The 15,779-nt window shown below is 38.3% G+C and overlaps 1 protein-coding gene across 5 annotated transcripts; it reads right to left on the bottom strand.

The window, feature by feature from the left end:
- Window positions 1–12,053: 12,053 nt before the first annotated feature.
- On the bottom strand, window positions 12,054–15,378 carry LOC149183044 (cysteine-rich receptor-like protein kinase 2). Of its 5 annotated transcripts, none has more exons than XM_089417040.1 (7): window positions 14,540–15,377; window positions 14,190–14,378; window positions 13,968–14,095; window positions 13,669–13,885; window positions 13,243–13,474; window positions 13,064–13,151; window positions 12,054–12,897 (listed from the first exon to the last, which is right to left on the bottom strand). In XM_089417040.1, the coding sequence occupies exons 1-7, from the start codon at window positions 15,291–15,293 to the stop codon at window positions 12,580–12,582; spliced, it is 1,926 nt and encodes a 641-aa protein (XP_089273166.1). In that variant the 5' UTR covers window positions 15,294–15,377; the 3' UTR covers window positions 12,054–12,579. The 5 variants fall into 5 exon arrangements, 4 of the variants coding, with proteins under 4 accessions (XP_089273166.1, XP_089273164.1, XP_089273165.1 ...); XM_089417038.1 differs by having other exon boundaries at window positions 12,057–12,897; window positions 13,001–13,151; window positions 14,540–15,376; XM_089417039.1 differs by having other exon boundaries at window positions 12,058–12,897; window positions 13,001–13,151; window positions 14,190–14,342; window positions 14,540–15,375.
- Between the last annotated feature and the right edge of the window lie 401 nt (window positions 15,379–15,779).

Genomic DNA, 15,779 nt, shown 5'->3' with positions numbered 1-15,779 from the left:
GAGATAAGAATTCCCAATTTTTCCATGGATTTTCCTCTATGAAGAGGAAAGAAAATGACATTTGGAATATCTGTGATGAAGGGGACATATTATACACTTCTCAGACAAACATTGAATAGGCTGATTTTCGATATTTTAAGGGTCTCGACTTTGGCAAAAATCCCTCCTTCCACACACAAATAGACTTCATCAATAAATTGCCTCTGATGTTCCAAGAGTCCAAGAATGATGATTTGGGTAGACCAGTGACAATTAAGGAATTACATAGTGTCCTTCTTGCATGTGCTAAGGAAAAGAGCCACAGAGTTGATGGGTGGGGGGTTAAATTGCATATACATTTCTTTGAGCTTATGTCCTCGGATCTCCTGGCAGTGGCAGAAGAATCCAGGGTCAAGGTATTCATATCTAGACACATTAATGCAACTTTCATCGCATTAATTCTTAAAAATAAGCATCCTATTTACCCCATATCCCTTTCCAAATCTGTCTATAAAATGATCTCTAAGCTTATTGCTTGTAGACTCAATTTTTTTTGATGGATCACATTTCACTTGAGAAATTTGGGTTTCTAGAGGGGAGACAGATACACGATGCAGTGGCCATTGTGCAGGAATACCTCCATTCCATTAAGATGAGGAGTCTCAAAGCACGTCTTATGAATATTGATTTAAATAAAACATTTGATAGCGTTGACTGGGAACTCTTGAGACTGATCCTACATAAAATCGGTCTCACCATCAAAACATCAATTGGATTATGGCATGTATGAATACTACCAAATTTGTTGTTATTATCAGTGGACTCCCAACTTCCTTTTTCAAAGCTTCCAGAGGTCTTGGTCAAGGATGCGCTTTGTCTCCCATAGTCTTTCTTCTCGTCATGGGAGCACTTAGTAGAAAGATAGTTGAATACAAAGATAGAGGATTGATTGAGGGCATCAAGATGACTTGACAAATCAATGTCTCCCATGTGATGTTTCTTGATGAAATCTTATTTGGTGGAGTGTCTTCTATTCCCGAATGGACCTATTTCCACCACATCGTTACATCCTTCGGCTTTGCTTGCTGACTTATCATGAATATGAGGCAATCTAAACTGATTTTTGTCCACTTGGAAGATGAATTTACAACGCAGATTTGTGACCTTTTCGGGATCACTACTTTGCCATTGGATTCTAGATTTGTGTACTTAGGTTTCAACATAAAACCGAACCATTAATTGAATGCGGACTGGGGTTGGATTATTCAAAAATTTGAACACAAATTGGCGCATTGGTCGTTCAGGTGGCTTTCCATAGGAGGTAGAATTATTTTGATCAGATTTGTCTTATTGTCCCTATTGATCTATTGAATGCACTTATATATGTTTTCGATGGAAATCATACACAAGATAGATGCTATCCTGGCCAGAACACTGTGAACTGGCAATAATTAATCTTAGAAAATACATTTGGTTCGCCAGCCCCTTATTGCCAAAGCTGTAGATGAGGGGGGATGGGGGATTTTGGACATACTGTTTTTCAACCGGGCACTAATTTGCAAGAGTTTATGGGGAAGTTTGTCTGGTTGGGGCATCTGGTCACAAATCATTAGAGGTAAGTATTTGGATTATAAGGAATATGATGTCTGGATCAAAGATGATGCAAGATATGTACATTCCTCCTCCTGCATTTTGTGTAGTATGATGAGGAACAAACATTGGTTATTTGGGGGCCTTTGTTGGGAGGTAGGTAATGGTACTAGAATCGAAGTAGGTTTGGATACCATTAGGGTTCTACAAGGAAATCATACTTTATCTGTTCCTCTCCTACAACATCTTCACGGAAGAGGTATCGTTCATTTTTCTCATATTGTTTCTTTTCGGGATCATTTTCCTAATTTATAGTCATGGCTCAGGGAAGAAGATATTGGAATTTCTGGGTATTAGGCCAAAGAGTGGGAACAATATATTATGCAGGTAAAGGCTGCAAGGATCTTTATTTCAGACGAGATGGATCGGATGTGCTGGGCTGGTCAAACACATAAGAGTCAGATCGTTGTCAGTGAAATATACAAGTATATTTCCAAATCTTCACCTTCAGGTGAGGATCATATTTGCCTACAAAAGTCTTGGACTTGGGAGTTTCCACATAAACTCAAGTGTTTTGGCTCGCTTTCCTGCCACAATAAAATCCTCACTTGAGAGAACCTTTCTCGAAGTGGCTTTATTGGCCCTAGAATATGCATTACTCAGAGGATGTGCTTCACCTTTTATTGAGGTGCCCAATTGCTTCTGAAGTCTAGAACACAGTCCTTCACACCTTAGAGATTGAGGCAGTTTGGAATAACGTTTCACTAGAGACATGTCTTAAACATTGGTTTGAGACACATAAGGATTCATGTACATTACCCTTTTACATCTTCTTGGGCATTTGGCGATGTAGGAATCAAAATATATTTGAACATATAAGGGTGGATGTAAGGACTACAATGTTGGGATTGTGGCCTATTTCTCAGAAATTGGTTCCAAGAAAATCAGAAACCGGGGAAGGTAAAATGACTGGATGTGTGGCAAAAGTTCCTGGTTGGTTTTCTTGATGGTGCCTCCTCTAATAAACAATGCTGTTGTGGCAATCTCATAGTCACCCAGCTTGTCTCCTACTATCATATTGGGAGGGAGGTAGGGGAACCAACAACCAGGCAAAAATCATAGCATTATAGGGCATCCTCCTTACTGCAAAATGGCTCAACATCAACAATATAAGTTTACAGGATTCAAAAGATGATCAACTTTATTCAAAAATAAATATCTATAAATAGAAAGGCAAACGCGGTGATCAACTTTATTCAAAAATAAATATGTATAAATAGAAAGGCAAGCGCTTAATCAAATAATTAACGATAATAATAAAAGCAACGCTTAATCAATTAATTAACGATAATAATAAAAGCAAAAACTATGCTACGTTGCGGCTATTAATTTTTTTCCTTTCAATGATTTAAAAAAGACCATCCGCCGATATTTCCAGAGGCGTAAGCTAAAGCCAACGATTTTACCCTTTCCTGGCGGCTGCATGTTTCTTCAACAACAGCACAACGAACAGTGTGAGCCAAACCGCTGTTAGGACCGCTTACATCTCCGCAGAACTGTGTGGTTAGGATTTTTAACTAAATGGTATTTAAAGAACGCCAATCGATTAGCTTTAACTAAATAATTAATCAATGTAAGTAATTTAGTCGTAGTTGTCATTTAGTATTGTGTAAATGAAGCTCCATTACAATCTTATATATCTATTTGAATGGCCGCTCTACTTACCACCAAAGAGGTTGAAATTCTAGAACCAATTGAACAATGAACTAGTTTTCCACCATAATGGTATTTGATGCAGTAGCATATACCCTCTTGAAAATAAACGCCTTGAATGCGTTCACAATTGTTTTTATGTAAGAAATAACAGTCGTGTTGTCTATCTAGTCTGTGCAAATGTCTGTAAAATTTATGCACAGGACTTATGTCACTCCTCACTAAGAGTAGGATGTGAGATAAAGGCGTTATGTAATTTCTGGAGTTTGAAATTCCGGTTAGGCAATGTCTGAAATAACAGAATAACAGAATAGAGCAACTGTGTTGGTAGAAGTGGTTAGAAAGGTAGAGAGCAACTGTGTTGGCAGAAGTGGTTAGAAAGGTAGAGGAGGTAAAATATAAAGTTCATAAACAAAATGTACCAATTGCTGTTTTTTTTATTGATCATACAAAAATTTGATTATTACAGTGAATAAAGTATTTAAATTTTTTTTGGACTAATTAATAACTTAAAATAATTTAATATACAAACACTTAACTCAGTTAAGTTACACTTTAAATATAAACTACACTTGCGGATTTTTTATTGATCACAGAAAAATTTGATTATTACTTTTTTATTGACCATACAAAAACTTGATTATTGATCACGCAAAAACTTTTATTACAATGAATAAAGTAACCAATATTTAAAATTTTTTGGACTAACTAATAGCCTAAAATAATTTAATATGCACACACTTAACTCAATTAAGTCACAGTCTAAATATGAACTACACTAAACTTTTAATTCATCATTGAACTTCACTTAATAAAAAACGGATTTATTAACTAAATGACTAAATATGAACTACACTAAACTCTTAATTCATCACTGAACTTCACTTAATAAAAAACAGATTTATTAACTAAATGAGTAAACGACTCTCCACGGAAGATACTTAGAAAGTGTACAAACACTCACACAATCTATTACATTCAATCAAGAGAACAACCTAATACATATAGACTTTCTCACAATCAAGTAGTTTGAACCACTCCCTAATAAGTAGGATCTCAATCCTATCTAAAAAATAAACACCTAAACAGTAAACTAAATTTCGCTTTCTCTATTAATTCTAACAATATTTAGGTAACTGACACTTTAATTTTAACTAACTCTGACCTACCATAATATTTACAGTTTCTAACCCAAAAAAATGACCCTCTAGCTTATGCCCTTGCGGTGCCATGTCACTCGCTACAATAGTCCTCGTGCCCTCGTGTACACAGCCTGAACAACCACTTGCAATCATTTTAAGGGGAATATGATATTTGTTTGCTCGATAGGAAGAATATTGCAACCTAGACTTTCATGTTCGAAAACATCCTCCGTTTCTTTCCTCGAATTATTACGCTTTAGAGCAGTAAACTCAATATATATTTTTTTAAAGAGGACTTTTCTAAACATGATATTTGAAAGATTGGCCAGAGCACACAACGCTCCGATACCAATTGAAGGTTCAGAGTAACCAGCTACGGTTGTTGAATAACAAAAGAAAACATTAAAATAAAATCACAGCACAACCAAATCTCCAAGCAAAGAAACCATTAACATAAAATCACAGAACAACCAAATGTCCAACTAGCTACAGCTGCATACAATTAGGACTGTGCGTCCCGACTCTGCATTCTTCTATCCCAGCTCAACTGTCTTTATACAAAACTAAAGTCGGTTACGTCCCCTTCAATTCAAAAGGGTTATGGCGGCGTTGGGTTGTTGGGTATTTTTCATGGGAAAAGTACCAAAAACCAAACAAACAAACACCACAGAGCCAATGCTCTATTTCATTCCTTCCAGGACCTTTGCACAGGGAAGCTATTAAAAAAAAATCTCAGAACAGAGTATTACACAGCCACAGAAACATTTCTATTCATTAAAATATAAAGCCTGAAACAACATTCATCCTCTTTGCTGAGAGGGATTCACCACAAAAATACACTCAACAAAACACTACTCTGTTTTCACCCTGAGAATTTACTGAGCTGGGTTTACTGCTGTAAAACCCTTTTCTTACATTACTGCTATAAAAACAAATTTACATATGAATCTCAAAAACATTAAGAGTCTGCTTCACTACCCGCACTGCTGTGCATTTCCTTTTTGCAAAAAGAAACAAAGTTCACCTCATGAAAATACATGCGCTCCACCCTCTGTCTTCATGCACTACTGTGCAAAACTATATATATATCTTCAGAAAAGTCAACACACATCCCTTTCGCTTCAGCCACACACCTTTTGTTTCTTTGTTGAAACAAAAATTACAGAGCACATTTTTCACTGCTCCTTCATTCCATTTACAATGGTCAACTCCATAAAAAAATTACACACGGCCCCCTGTTCTTTTTCTACACACTACTGTGTGTTTCATCGCAGATCCATGAGCAAAAACCCACGAGCATATATTTCATGGCTCGTAATAAAAAAATATAACACCCATCGTGCGCAGCCACCATGCCCATAAAACTATATCACTTAGTCTTTACACTACAACGTATATCACAATACACAAAAAAAAACATATATAATAATGCGCCCATAACCATATTAAACGTCTCCACCAAAAACTACGAACAACCACCAACTCCATTAAATTCTCTTCTACGGCGGTCAACGGGAATCCTCACACGCCATGCAAACCATTGATTTGCCGCAGGCCGTATGCAGCTTCGGAGATCGACGATGGAGAGCACGGGAGCAGATCTGACGGTGGAGGAAAATATCGGAAGGTCGTTTGTCACAGAACTTTAGCTTCCGATATGTCAGAGTTGATGACGTATGGTGAGAGCCACGCGTCTGCACCATATCGTATCGGAGGCAAATATACAGAAACAACTTTTCGCTGGAAGGCGGTGCGATATGCTCTGGGCGGTTTTGTGGTTTCAATCTGGCGGTTTTGGAGATATGCGCACGGCTGCGTTGAAATTACGACTTCAACACTCCCCTTTAATTTCAACTGCTGGGCATTCAATCTTACCCAAACACTTCCTCACATAGAGGGATTCACCAACTGCTTCTGATGCAGTTCACAAACAAACAAAGTTGTCTTCCTCTTAACAGAGGGATTAACCTAAAACTGTGCTGAAGAGCACCTTCCTCATGACAGAGGGATTCACCATAACAATGTGCTGAAGAGCACCTTCCTCTTGACAGAGGGATTCACCTGTGACTATGCTGAAAAGCATCATCCTCTTGATAGAGGGATTTACCACACTATGCTGAAAAGCATCTTCCTCTTGACTGAGGGATTCACCAAATGACTGTGCTGAAAAGCACTTTCCTCATTAACAGAGGGATTACAAATAGACACTGCTTTACATGCAGTTTCAAAAACAAACAATCATTGCACTGTTCTTTTATGCTGCTGCATATTCTCCGCTGCACTGTTGTGCCATCTTCTTTGCTACGTCTACCCCACACTGCTGTGTCTACACTTGCACTGCTTGTGCATTTTTCAAAGACAAAATACTCTGTCTTTTCTGGAACAATTACTCTGTCCCACCTTACAAATTTACACTGCTGTGTGTAAACATTTCTTACATTCACTGCTGTTGCATATGTTGCATTTCAATTCAATGAACAACAAATTCATTACATTTACCTTTACTGCTGTAAGGAAGATTTCTTTTGCATGTGCTGCTGTTCAAAACTTCTTGCTGCTGCATTTTTCACATTTGCATTGCTGTGTGCTTCTCCTTCTTGCCATCATGCTGCTGTCCATAACTTCTTGCTGCTGCATTTTTCATATTCACTACTGTCCATACCCATAACCATAGACTGTCATCCCTGGGTTTTTATTTGCTGCTGCGTTGCCTCTGCAATTTGCACTGTGGCTGCCGTTTGTTTCATCATACTGCTGTGCCCATATTCTTGGCACTTCATTCTCCACAAAAAAAATAACACAGGCTACTGCCTTTTCTCATGCACCCTTGCTTCACACAATCTTAGTCTTCATTTTTTTACACAATGCACTACTGTGCAATTCCTTTGGCTTTCTGCTACCACACACATTCTTATACATCCAGTGTGCATTAAAAATCTGCTGTCCTTGTTTTTCTTTATGCATTTCTTTGCATGCTGCATTGCATAAAAAAACATTACATTTTTTTTTACTGCTGTGTGAAAGAATTTCATTGCATTCTCAGCCACTGGGCATTTACGTTCTGCTGCGTTTTGCCTTCTTCTCATTTTCTTCTCACCGTTTGCATTTTCATTCCCAATACAAAACATTTCCATCTGCTGTGTATTATACTCACTCTGCTGTGAGTATATTCTCTCACTTTACATAAAAGGAAAACTACATTCCATTGCTATGCATTTTAATGCATGTGCACCACAAAAAAATTTCAAACTGCTGTTCATTCTAATCTATGTGCTCCAAAAAAAAATTTTCCAAACTGCTGTTTTATGTTCTGTCTTCCCACTGCTGTGAGGGTTTCCATGCTTTGCATTTTTCTCTTATCTCGCTGCTGCTCTTTACATTTCAGCGCTGCCATCTTTTCTTCTTTATGCATTTCTGTGCATATTGCATAAACACAAAGCAAAAACATTGCTGATTTCATCACTGCTGCATATTACCTTTCAGAGGGATTAACAAAGATTTCATTTGCAACTGCTGCGCTGCAATACATCCTCCATCAACAAATGACTGTTAATACAGTTCAGCAAACAAAAAATTACAAGCTCCCCTTTAGTGTGTGCTTGTCTTCTTTTGGCAGACTCTTCTCAAAATAAATTTAGATCAGTTGGGGAGTTCAAGGGGTTTTCAGATTGTATTTCCTTCCTTCTCCATACTTGTGTAACTTTCTTCTTTTGCATGGGTCTAGCTTCTGTAAGAGCCCATGTCAAGTTACAATCTCGTGCCATATGCCCAATGTTATGACACTTGAAGCATTCAACTTTATTCATGAATAAGAATTCATGATTTCTTCTTGTGAAATTATTTCTTGGAGATTGTCGGGGACCACAACATCTATCTCCATGAAATGCTCTACAGTCTTTTGCCATATGACCAAAGTTTGAGCAAGCATAACAATAACCATAAAATGAACTTTGGTACCTGGGAGATGGAGGTTTCCTTGATGTACTTTTGAAGCCTTGCTGCCTTGAGATCCTTTGATGATCACCATTGCCTCTTGCCTCTTTGACATCAGCTACATTTCTTCTTGGAGCTGGTTTTCTGCTTGGAGCAGGATTTCTTCTATTGCTGCCTTCATTTTTCTCCTTGCCTTTGCTGGAACTAGGAGCATCACCATCTCTTTCTGGCTTCTTCACATCTCCTTTGCTTAAAGCATCCTCATCCTTGTTTGAGGGTTCAGCTACATACCCAAGTCCTGATTTATCAAATGGAGATCTGTGATAGCTGAGCATGTCATCCAAAGCTTGAGAGCTCTTCATGATCTTGTTCATCCCTTCAACCTTCTTCCTGAGGAGGACAATCTCTTCTTCCAACTTTTCACACTCATTATTCTTCTTTGTAAGCTGTTCCTCTGTTTCTTCTTTGCTACGAGTAGCTTCAGCTACTACTATTTTGAAGGAGTTAAAGTCTGTCTTCATTTTGGAGATTTCTGCTTGACTGCTCTCCATTTTCTTCTCAGCTTCTTGTGCCTGCTTCCTGGCCTCTTGTAGTTCGGACTTAAGGGAGGAGACCTCTACCTTGTACTGTCCAATCTCTTCTACAAGCTTGTTCACTCTCTTGTGCCTTTGTTCAAGTTGACTTGACAAGGCGTCTTCCTACTTCTTTGCTTCATTCAGTTGATTTGTCATGGATATGACTTCTTCATGATGTTTCCTCTTGCTTTCATCAAATTCCTTCTTAAGCCTGATGAACTCTTCATCCCTTTCTTTTACTTGAAGCTTGATGAGGTCAACCTTCTCACATTCAGCTTCTATGATGGGTTCAGAATTTTCTTCTTCACTGATGATCATGGTCAGTGCTCCCTTTGTATGAAGGTCATGCAGTCTGTCCCATATATCCTTTGCTGATGTGTATTTTCCTAGATTCCTCTTCACAGAATCAGGGAGTCCATCCAAGATAGTCTTTGCTGCTTGTGCATCATACTCCATGGATTCTTTATCCTTCTTGCTATCATCAATCACTGATTCCCAGACTTCAATCCCTTGACACTATAAGACAACCCTCATTTTTATTTTCCACATATCAAAATCTCCATTAAACTTTGAAGCCTCAAATAGAATGCTTTCAAATAGACTGTCTTCTATTTTAGTAGAAGAGGGAGACACATTTTTAGCAGGCTTGGAGGCTTTCTTCTTTGACCTTGCCATTCTTAACTAGGCTTTAAATACTTGACTGTGTTTTTTTCTAAAACAACTGACTGTTTTCAATAATAACTCAAAAACTTGAGAAATACCTGAATCCCTTTGGCTGAAACTTCACACTGCTGGAGAAGCTTTTAGTGCTGCAACAAGAATCTTTCCTTCAGCTTCTTTGTCATTTCAAAGAGCCTGAACCTGCTCTGTCACCATCAAAGAGCCTGGACTAGCTCCGATACCACTGTTGGGTATTTTTCATGGGAAAAATACAAAAAACCAAACAAACAAACACCACAGAGCCAATGCTCTGTTTCATTCCTTCCAGGACCTTTGCACAGGGAAGCTATTAAAAAAAAATCTCAGAACAGAGTATTACACAGCCACAGAAACATTTCTATTCATTAAAATATAAAGCCTGAAACAACATTCATCCTCTTTGCTGAGAGGGATTCACCACAAAAATACACTCAACAAAACACTACTCTGTTTTCACCCTGAGAATTTACTGAGCTGGGTTTATTGCTGTAAAACCCTTTTTTTTACATTACTGCTGTAAAAACAAATTTACATATGAATCTCAAAAACATTAAGAGTCTGCTTCACTACCCGCACTGCTGTGCATTTCCTTTTTGCAAAAAGAAACAAAGTTCACCTCATGAAAATACATGCGCTCCACCCTCTGTCTTCATGCACTGCTGTGCAAAACTATATATCTTCAGAAAAGTCAACACACATCCTTTTCGCTTCAGCCACACACCTTTTGTTTCTTTGTTGCAACAAAAATTACAGAGCACATTTTTCACTGCTCCTTCATTCCATTTACAATGGTCAACTCCATAAAAAAATTACACACGGCCCCCTGTTCTTTTTCTACACACCGCTGTGTGTTTCATCGCAGATCCATGAGCAAAAACCCACGAGCATATATTTCATGGCTCGTAATAAAAAAATATAACACCCATCGTGCGCAGCCACCATGCCCATAAAACTATATCACTTAGTCTTTACACTACAACGTATATCACAATACACAAAAAAAAACATATATAATAATGTGCCCATAACCATATTAAACGTCTCCACCAAAAACTACGAACAACCACCAACTCCATTAAATTCTCTTCTACGGCGGTCAACGGGAATCCTCACACGCCACGCAAACCATTGATTTGCCGCAGGCCGTATGCAGCTTCGGAGATCAACGGTGGAGAGCACGGGAGCAGATCTGACGGTGGAGGAAAATATCGGAAGGTCGTTTGTCACAGAACTTTAGCTTCCGATATGTCAGAGTTGATGACGTATGGTGAGAGCCACGCGTCTGCACCATATCGTATCGGAGGCAAATATACGGAAACAGCTTTTCGCTGGAAGGCGGTGCGATATGCTCTGGGCGGTTTTGTGGTTTCAATCTGGCGGTTTTGGAGATATGCGCACGGCTGCGTTGAAATTACGACTTCAACATGGGTCTTCGAAAATCAGGCGGTGTGCAGCGCGGCGATGGCGGTCCGTTGTCGGTGAATTGCCAAGCGGTCATAATTAATCTCCAACAATATTTTGGCTAAATTATAATTTCAGCGACCAACATTATATGCTAAAATATATATATTTTTTAATGAGGACTTTTCTAAACATGGTATTTTAGCCGAATTATAATTTCAGCCACCAACCTTATATGCTATTGTATGGAAAATAAATATTTTTATTTACCCTAAACTTATCTTAGATTTTTGTGTATATACAGATAACCAGTAAATAAACTTATTTATCTCAGAATTAATATAGACAGAATGATATTTTATTCAAAAGGCAAAAGGAAAAACTGAATTACTTCAATCAAAATGTTATATTCGTCAATATCATCACTATTCACAATTTCAAAATTAGCCTTTAAATTGAAAAGTTGTCCCGCAGTTCAAGCAAACCTTATTTTACTACAAGTTGTACTATTCATATTACAAATTTACAGTAAAATTTCAAAATTAACATTTGAATCAAAACGTTGTGCTGCACTTAACCAAAACCTTATTTGTACTGCAAGTTTTGTTACTCATATTACCAATTTGCAATTTTACATTCCGTAGTTCTTTTTTTTTCCAAACATATTTGATGGTGAATAAGATTTTCAAAACTGATAATGGAAAAAAACGAGCTCATAAATTTGAAATCCAATAATTTAAGCCTTATGTGATAATTTTTAATAACTATCTAATGATTTAAGTTATCTCTCATATTGTCAATAGCTAGTTTACAAGTTTAAATGCAGAGGAATCCTTATTCATATGGCTGAACTATATCCAAAATCGTTTGCATATTGGTAGCACTTTATATATATAAGAATTTGTTCTTAAATACAGAGTTTCATAGTGGACAAGTGGTTACTCCCAAATATGAGAATGTGCATTTTCAGATTTTATTCCAGATAAATTTCTTTTTATAGAAGATACAAGCTATCTGTCTTCATGGAAAGAATCTGTGACACAAGAAGTTGTTGTTTACCCTAATTTTAGTAATAAATCGTTCACGGATAAATCCATTTCCCTGCCGTGGCTCCTTACTATTATTTTATGCTGTGCATACACATGCTGGGAACTTGAAGTGCTTGTCTTTTGCATGCATATACTACGAATTTTGACAGTTTTAAACAAAACAAGTTATCATGTTAATATCCTGTAGCTTGCCAAGTTTGAAGTTTTTGGATCTGGTCGAATGTGATCGATCAGCAATTATACACTATTTCTCCAAACATGCTGCATAGCAACGATTCTCCAGATATAAATTATATTTATCCTCAACCCGATACACAGACACCAAAACCGCTGAAACAGTCATGCACTAGAGTAATTTGTTCCCACCGCCAAAACATTTATGTACTACAGCAATTTGCTCTGAAACATTCATCTATTTACAGTAATTTGCCCCGAAATCATGCTTGCGCAAGTAGATCCAGACACTGACGAGGGAACACAGACACGGTCATAGATCCACTAACGAGGAAATAAAGACACGGTCATAGATCCAGAAGATTGAGGAGGTGTGGGAGCAGGAGTTGAGTTTCCGGAGTAGGTTCTGTCGGTGGTACTCACAGGTGGTACAAAACTTGGTTGTGTAGGCTGAACACGAATCTCTATATCGGTGGTTAACATGGAGACAACCTGTGACATCGCCGGCCGCTGTCCCCAAGAACCTTGTGTGCAAAGAAGTGCAATTGTGATCACCCTTAATGCCTGTTCTCTTGGGTACTGCCCCTCTAATTTTGGATCAACAATATCCAAAACATTACCCTGTTTATAGTTATTCCAAGCCTGCAGCATATTAATCGAAGTTTATTCTTTCAATTAATGAGCGTCTAGTTAAAACTATAAACCAAAGTTATCTGAAACATAAATTCTTAAAGAAGAAACGAACCCATTCCAAAAGAATGCGCATAGGTTCCGGCCGTGTTATATCTACACACTTTCTCCCACTCACAATCTCGAGAACCACGATCCCATAACTGTAAACGTCAGCCTTTTCCGTCAATTGCCCATGTACGGCATACTCTGGTGCGGTGTAGCCTCTGCCTTGTAACAAATTCGTGCAAACAATAAATTAACACCAGGATTCTACGCCTAAAAAATATCTATTTTGAGAAGAATTGCACAACTTACATTGTTCCCCCAACTCTGGTAGAAACATGGCTTTCACCTTCTGGGAAGAATCTTGCCATTCCAAAATCTGCTATTTTAGGGTGAAATCTGTCATCTAACAGTATATTTGCGCATTTGATATCTCTATGTATAATGCGCATGTTCGAATCCTCGTGCAGATATGACAGACCTCGAGCTGTGCCCACTATAATGTCTACACGGTTTTCCCAGTTTAGACCATTTCGCATCTCTCCTGCGTACCTCCAACAGTAATAATCAAACCCTCGATACAAGATAAAAGGGGCTAAACACGATATCAGAAATTAAAACTCTTAATGCTGAATTTAGCAGCTCTGATGGGAGCAACCTAGCAAGCAAATGCTTCAATTCAATTAGATACTGGTATACACATGAAACCTGAAATCAAAATTAATGGGATCTACATACCAAACAAATGCTTGTGAAGACCGTTATTTGACATAAATTCATAAACCAGCAAGCGTTGGTTCCCACGCGTGCAACATCCGAGTAGACGAACAAGATTGCGGTGACGGACGCTGGTCAGGAGGTTCACTTCTGTCAGGAACTCCTCCGCGCCTTGAGTATTCTCATGCCTTCCATTCAGTTTCTTGACAGCAACATCCCTTCCATCAGGAAGTCTGCCCTGCTCCCCAAACTCATTAAAGTCGGTGTGCAAACAAGCATATATTTGAACAAACCCATCAAATCCGGGTTCGAAATTATACCTTATAGACTTCACCGAATCCTCCTTTGCCCAGCATGTTGCTTCTGTCAAAGTTTCCGGTAGAGTTTCTCAGAACGTCGTAATCGAAAAGAACGCTATCGAAATTGCCTCTTGCTGTTACATTTTCATCTGCGCAGAGCACCATGACAACAAATTTTCCATAACAATTGAAAGAGACCACGTTAAAGAACTCACCAGAGTGCAGGAAGGAAAATATAATTACCTGTTCGAGCATGGCCCTTTCGATGTCTGATACATCGACGGAACAGTAGCAAACACACTACCGCAATCAGAGCTGTTCCCCCAATGCTTCCTAACAAAATATACACTAGTTTGGATGACGATTTTCTCGAAGACGGTGCCGGATTCATCGATACTGCCATTAAGAGGACAAGAAAACAATCGCCATAGCCTGTATTTTAAGTGATCAACCAAATCTTGCACGAAGTTTTCAACCACAAATCTTGCAACTATATGTCAACGAACTACCCAAGTCCAAATTCTATGAATCGACAAAGATTGCATATGAGAATAAAAGGAAAAAGGTTGCAGCAAAGCTAAGAAATCTCGTACTAGAAGTCTGGTTATCCGAGAAAAATTCGTAAGTTGAGTAGCGCATAAAACAACCCGCCTCGAGACCTCGACCTTCTTGCTGGGGAATACATGCGAGTAAAAGATTCCGAGCTTCTGCCAAGCATGTTTGGCAGCTACTAGTCGTAAGGTAGGGCCAACACTGAGCGAGACCATATAAGGAGCCATCACTGGAACGCCCGACGGCATAACTGTTATTTGCAGCAGCGTCTGATATCAGTTGCGTGGATAAGGCTTCGGCTGTTTTAGAGGTGGTCTGAGGATCGCTGTCATTTGTGGAGGCACAGTAATGGGCAGCCCCTTTATCCACAGGCTTCCTCTCAAAACTACTAGAATTCTCATAGCGGATGAAACAACCGTCAAGATGAATCCGACCACCACTAGATTGCGAACACCGTGATTTTATTAGTTTCGCCGCTTCCATAACGCAATCTGAGCACTCGCCTGTGCTTAAATATTTCCGACACACTGCAATACCAAAGACAGGATCTGTTTTGCCAGATTTGTTTTCAAACGAAATGGCGTAGCCATCTGAGGAGATGTTTGAGTGGAGGGATGCCAAAACACCATTCAGATTTTCCTGAAACGCTGTAGCATTAACATACGTATAACTTTGTTTGTCGCTGCACCCTATCTGATCCGACAGTTCATACTGGGGATTGTCGGTTGCTATAGTTAGAGAAATCATCATAGCCACTGAAATAACCAGAAATGAAAATTTGGCAACTTGAGCCATGCGTTGAGCAAATTATCAATGTGAAATAACCAGAAGTGAAAACCTTGAGCCTTGCACTGAGCGAATAATAAAATTCAATGCATCACTAGTGACGCAATTGTGGAATATATCCCGATGACTAGCCCATTGTATGACTTGTATGTCTAATGAATGACGCCCATGTGTGTTTGAATGGAAATATACATTCAACTTTTTTTTAATAACTTTTTATCATTTTTATTAAATATCTTATTATTATTTCCATCTTATTAAAAAGATAATAAACAAATAGTTAACTTACTATATGTGGTTTATTATTTAGTCATTAATAATAATAATAATAAAGGGCGTCTGTGTCCCGTTTAATATGGGAATTATTTTGGACAGTTAAAAATAGTTGGAATTTGGTTTTTTTGTTTAGAAATTTTTTAAGAACAATGTTTAAATCATGTTTTTTGATGGTGGAAATGGATTCGGCATCATCAAAATTTCTGCCTAATGTTATCA

Source organism: Pinus tabuliformis, chromosome 3_2, assembly GCF_031772625.1.
Source record: "Pinus tabuliformis cultivar Carrire ecotype Pingquan chromosome 3_2, CPIR1, whole genome shotgun sequence".
Lineage (NCBI taxonomy): Eukaryota > Viridiplantae > Streptophyta > Pinopsida > Pinales > Pinaceae > Pinus > Pinus tabuliformis.
Note: the sequence above shows the minus strand (reverse complement) of the source record. Positions and strands in the feature narration are given on the sequence as shown.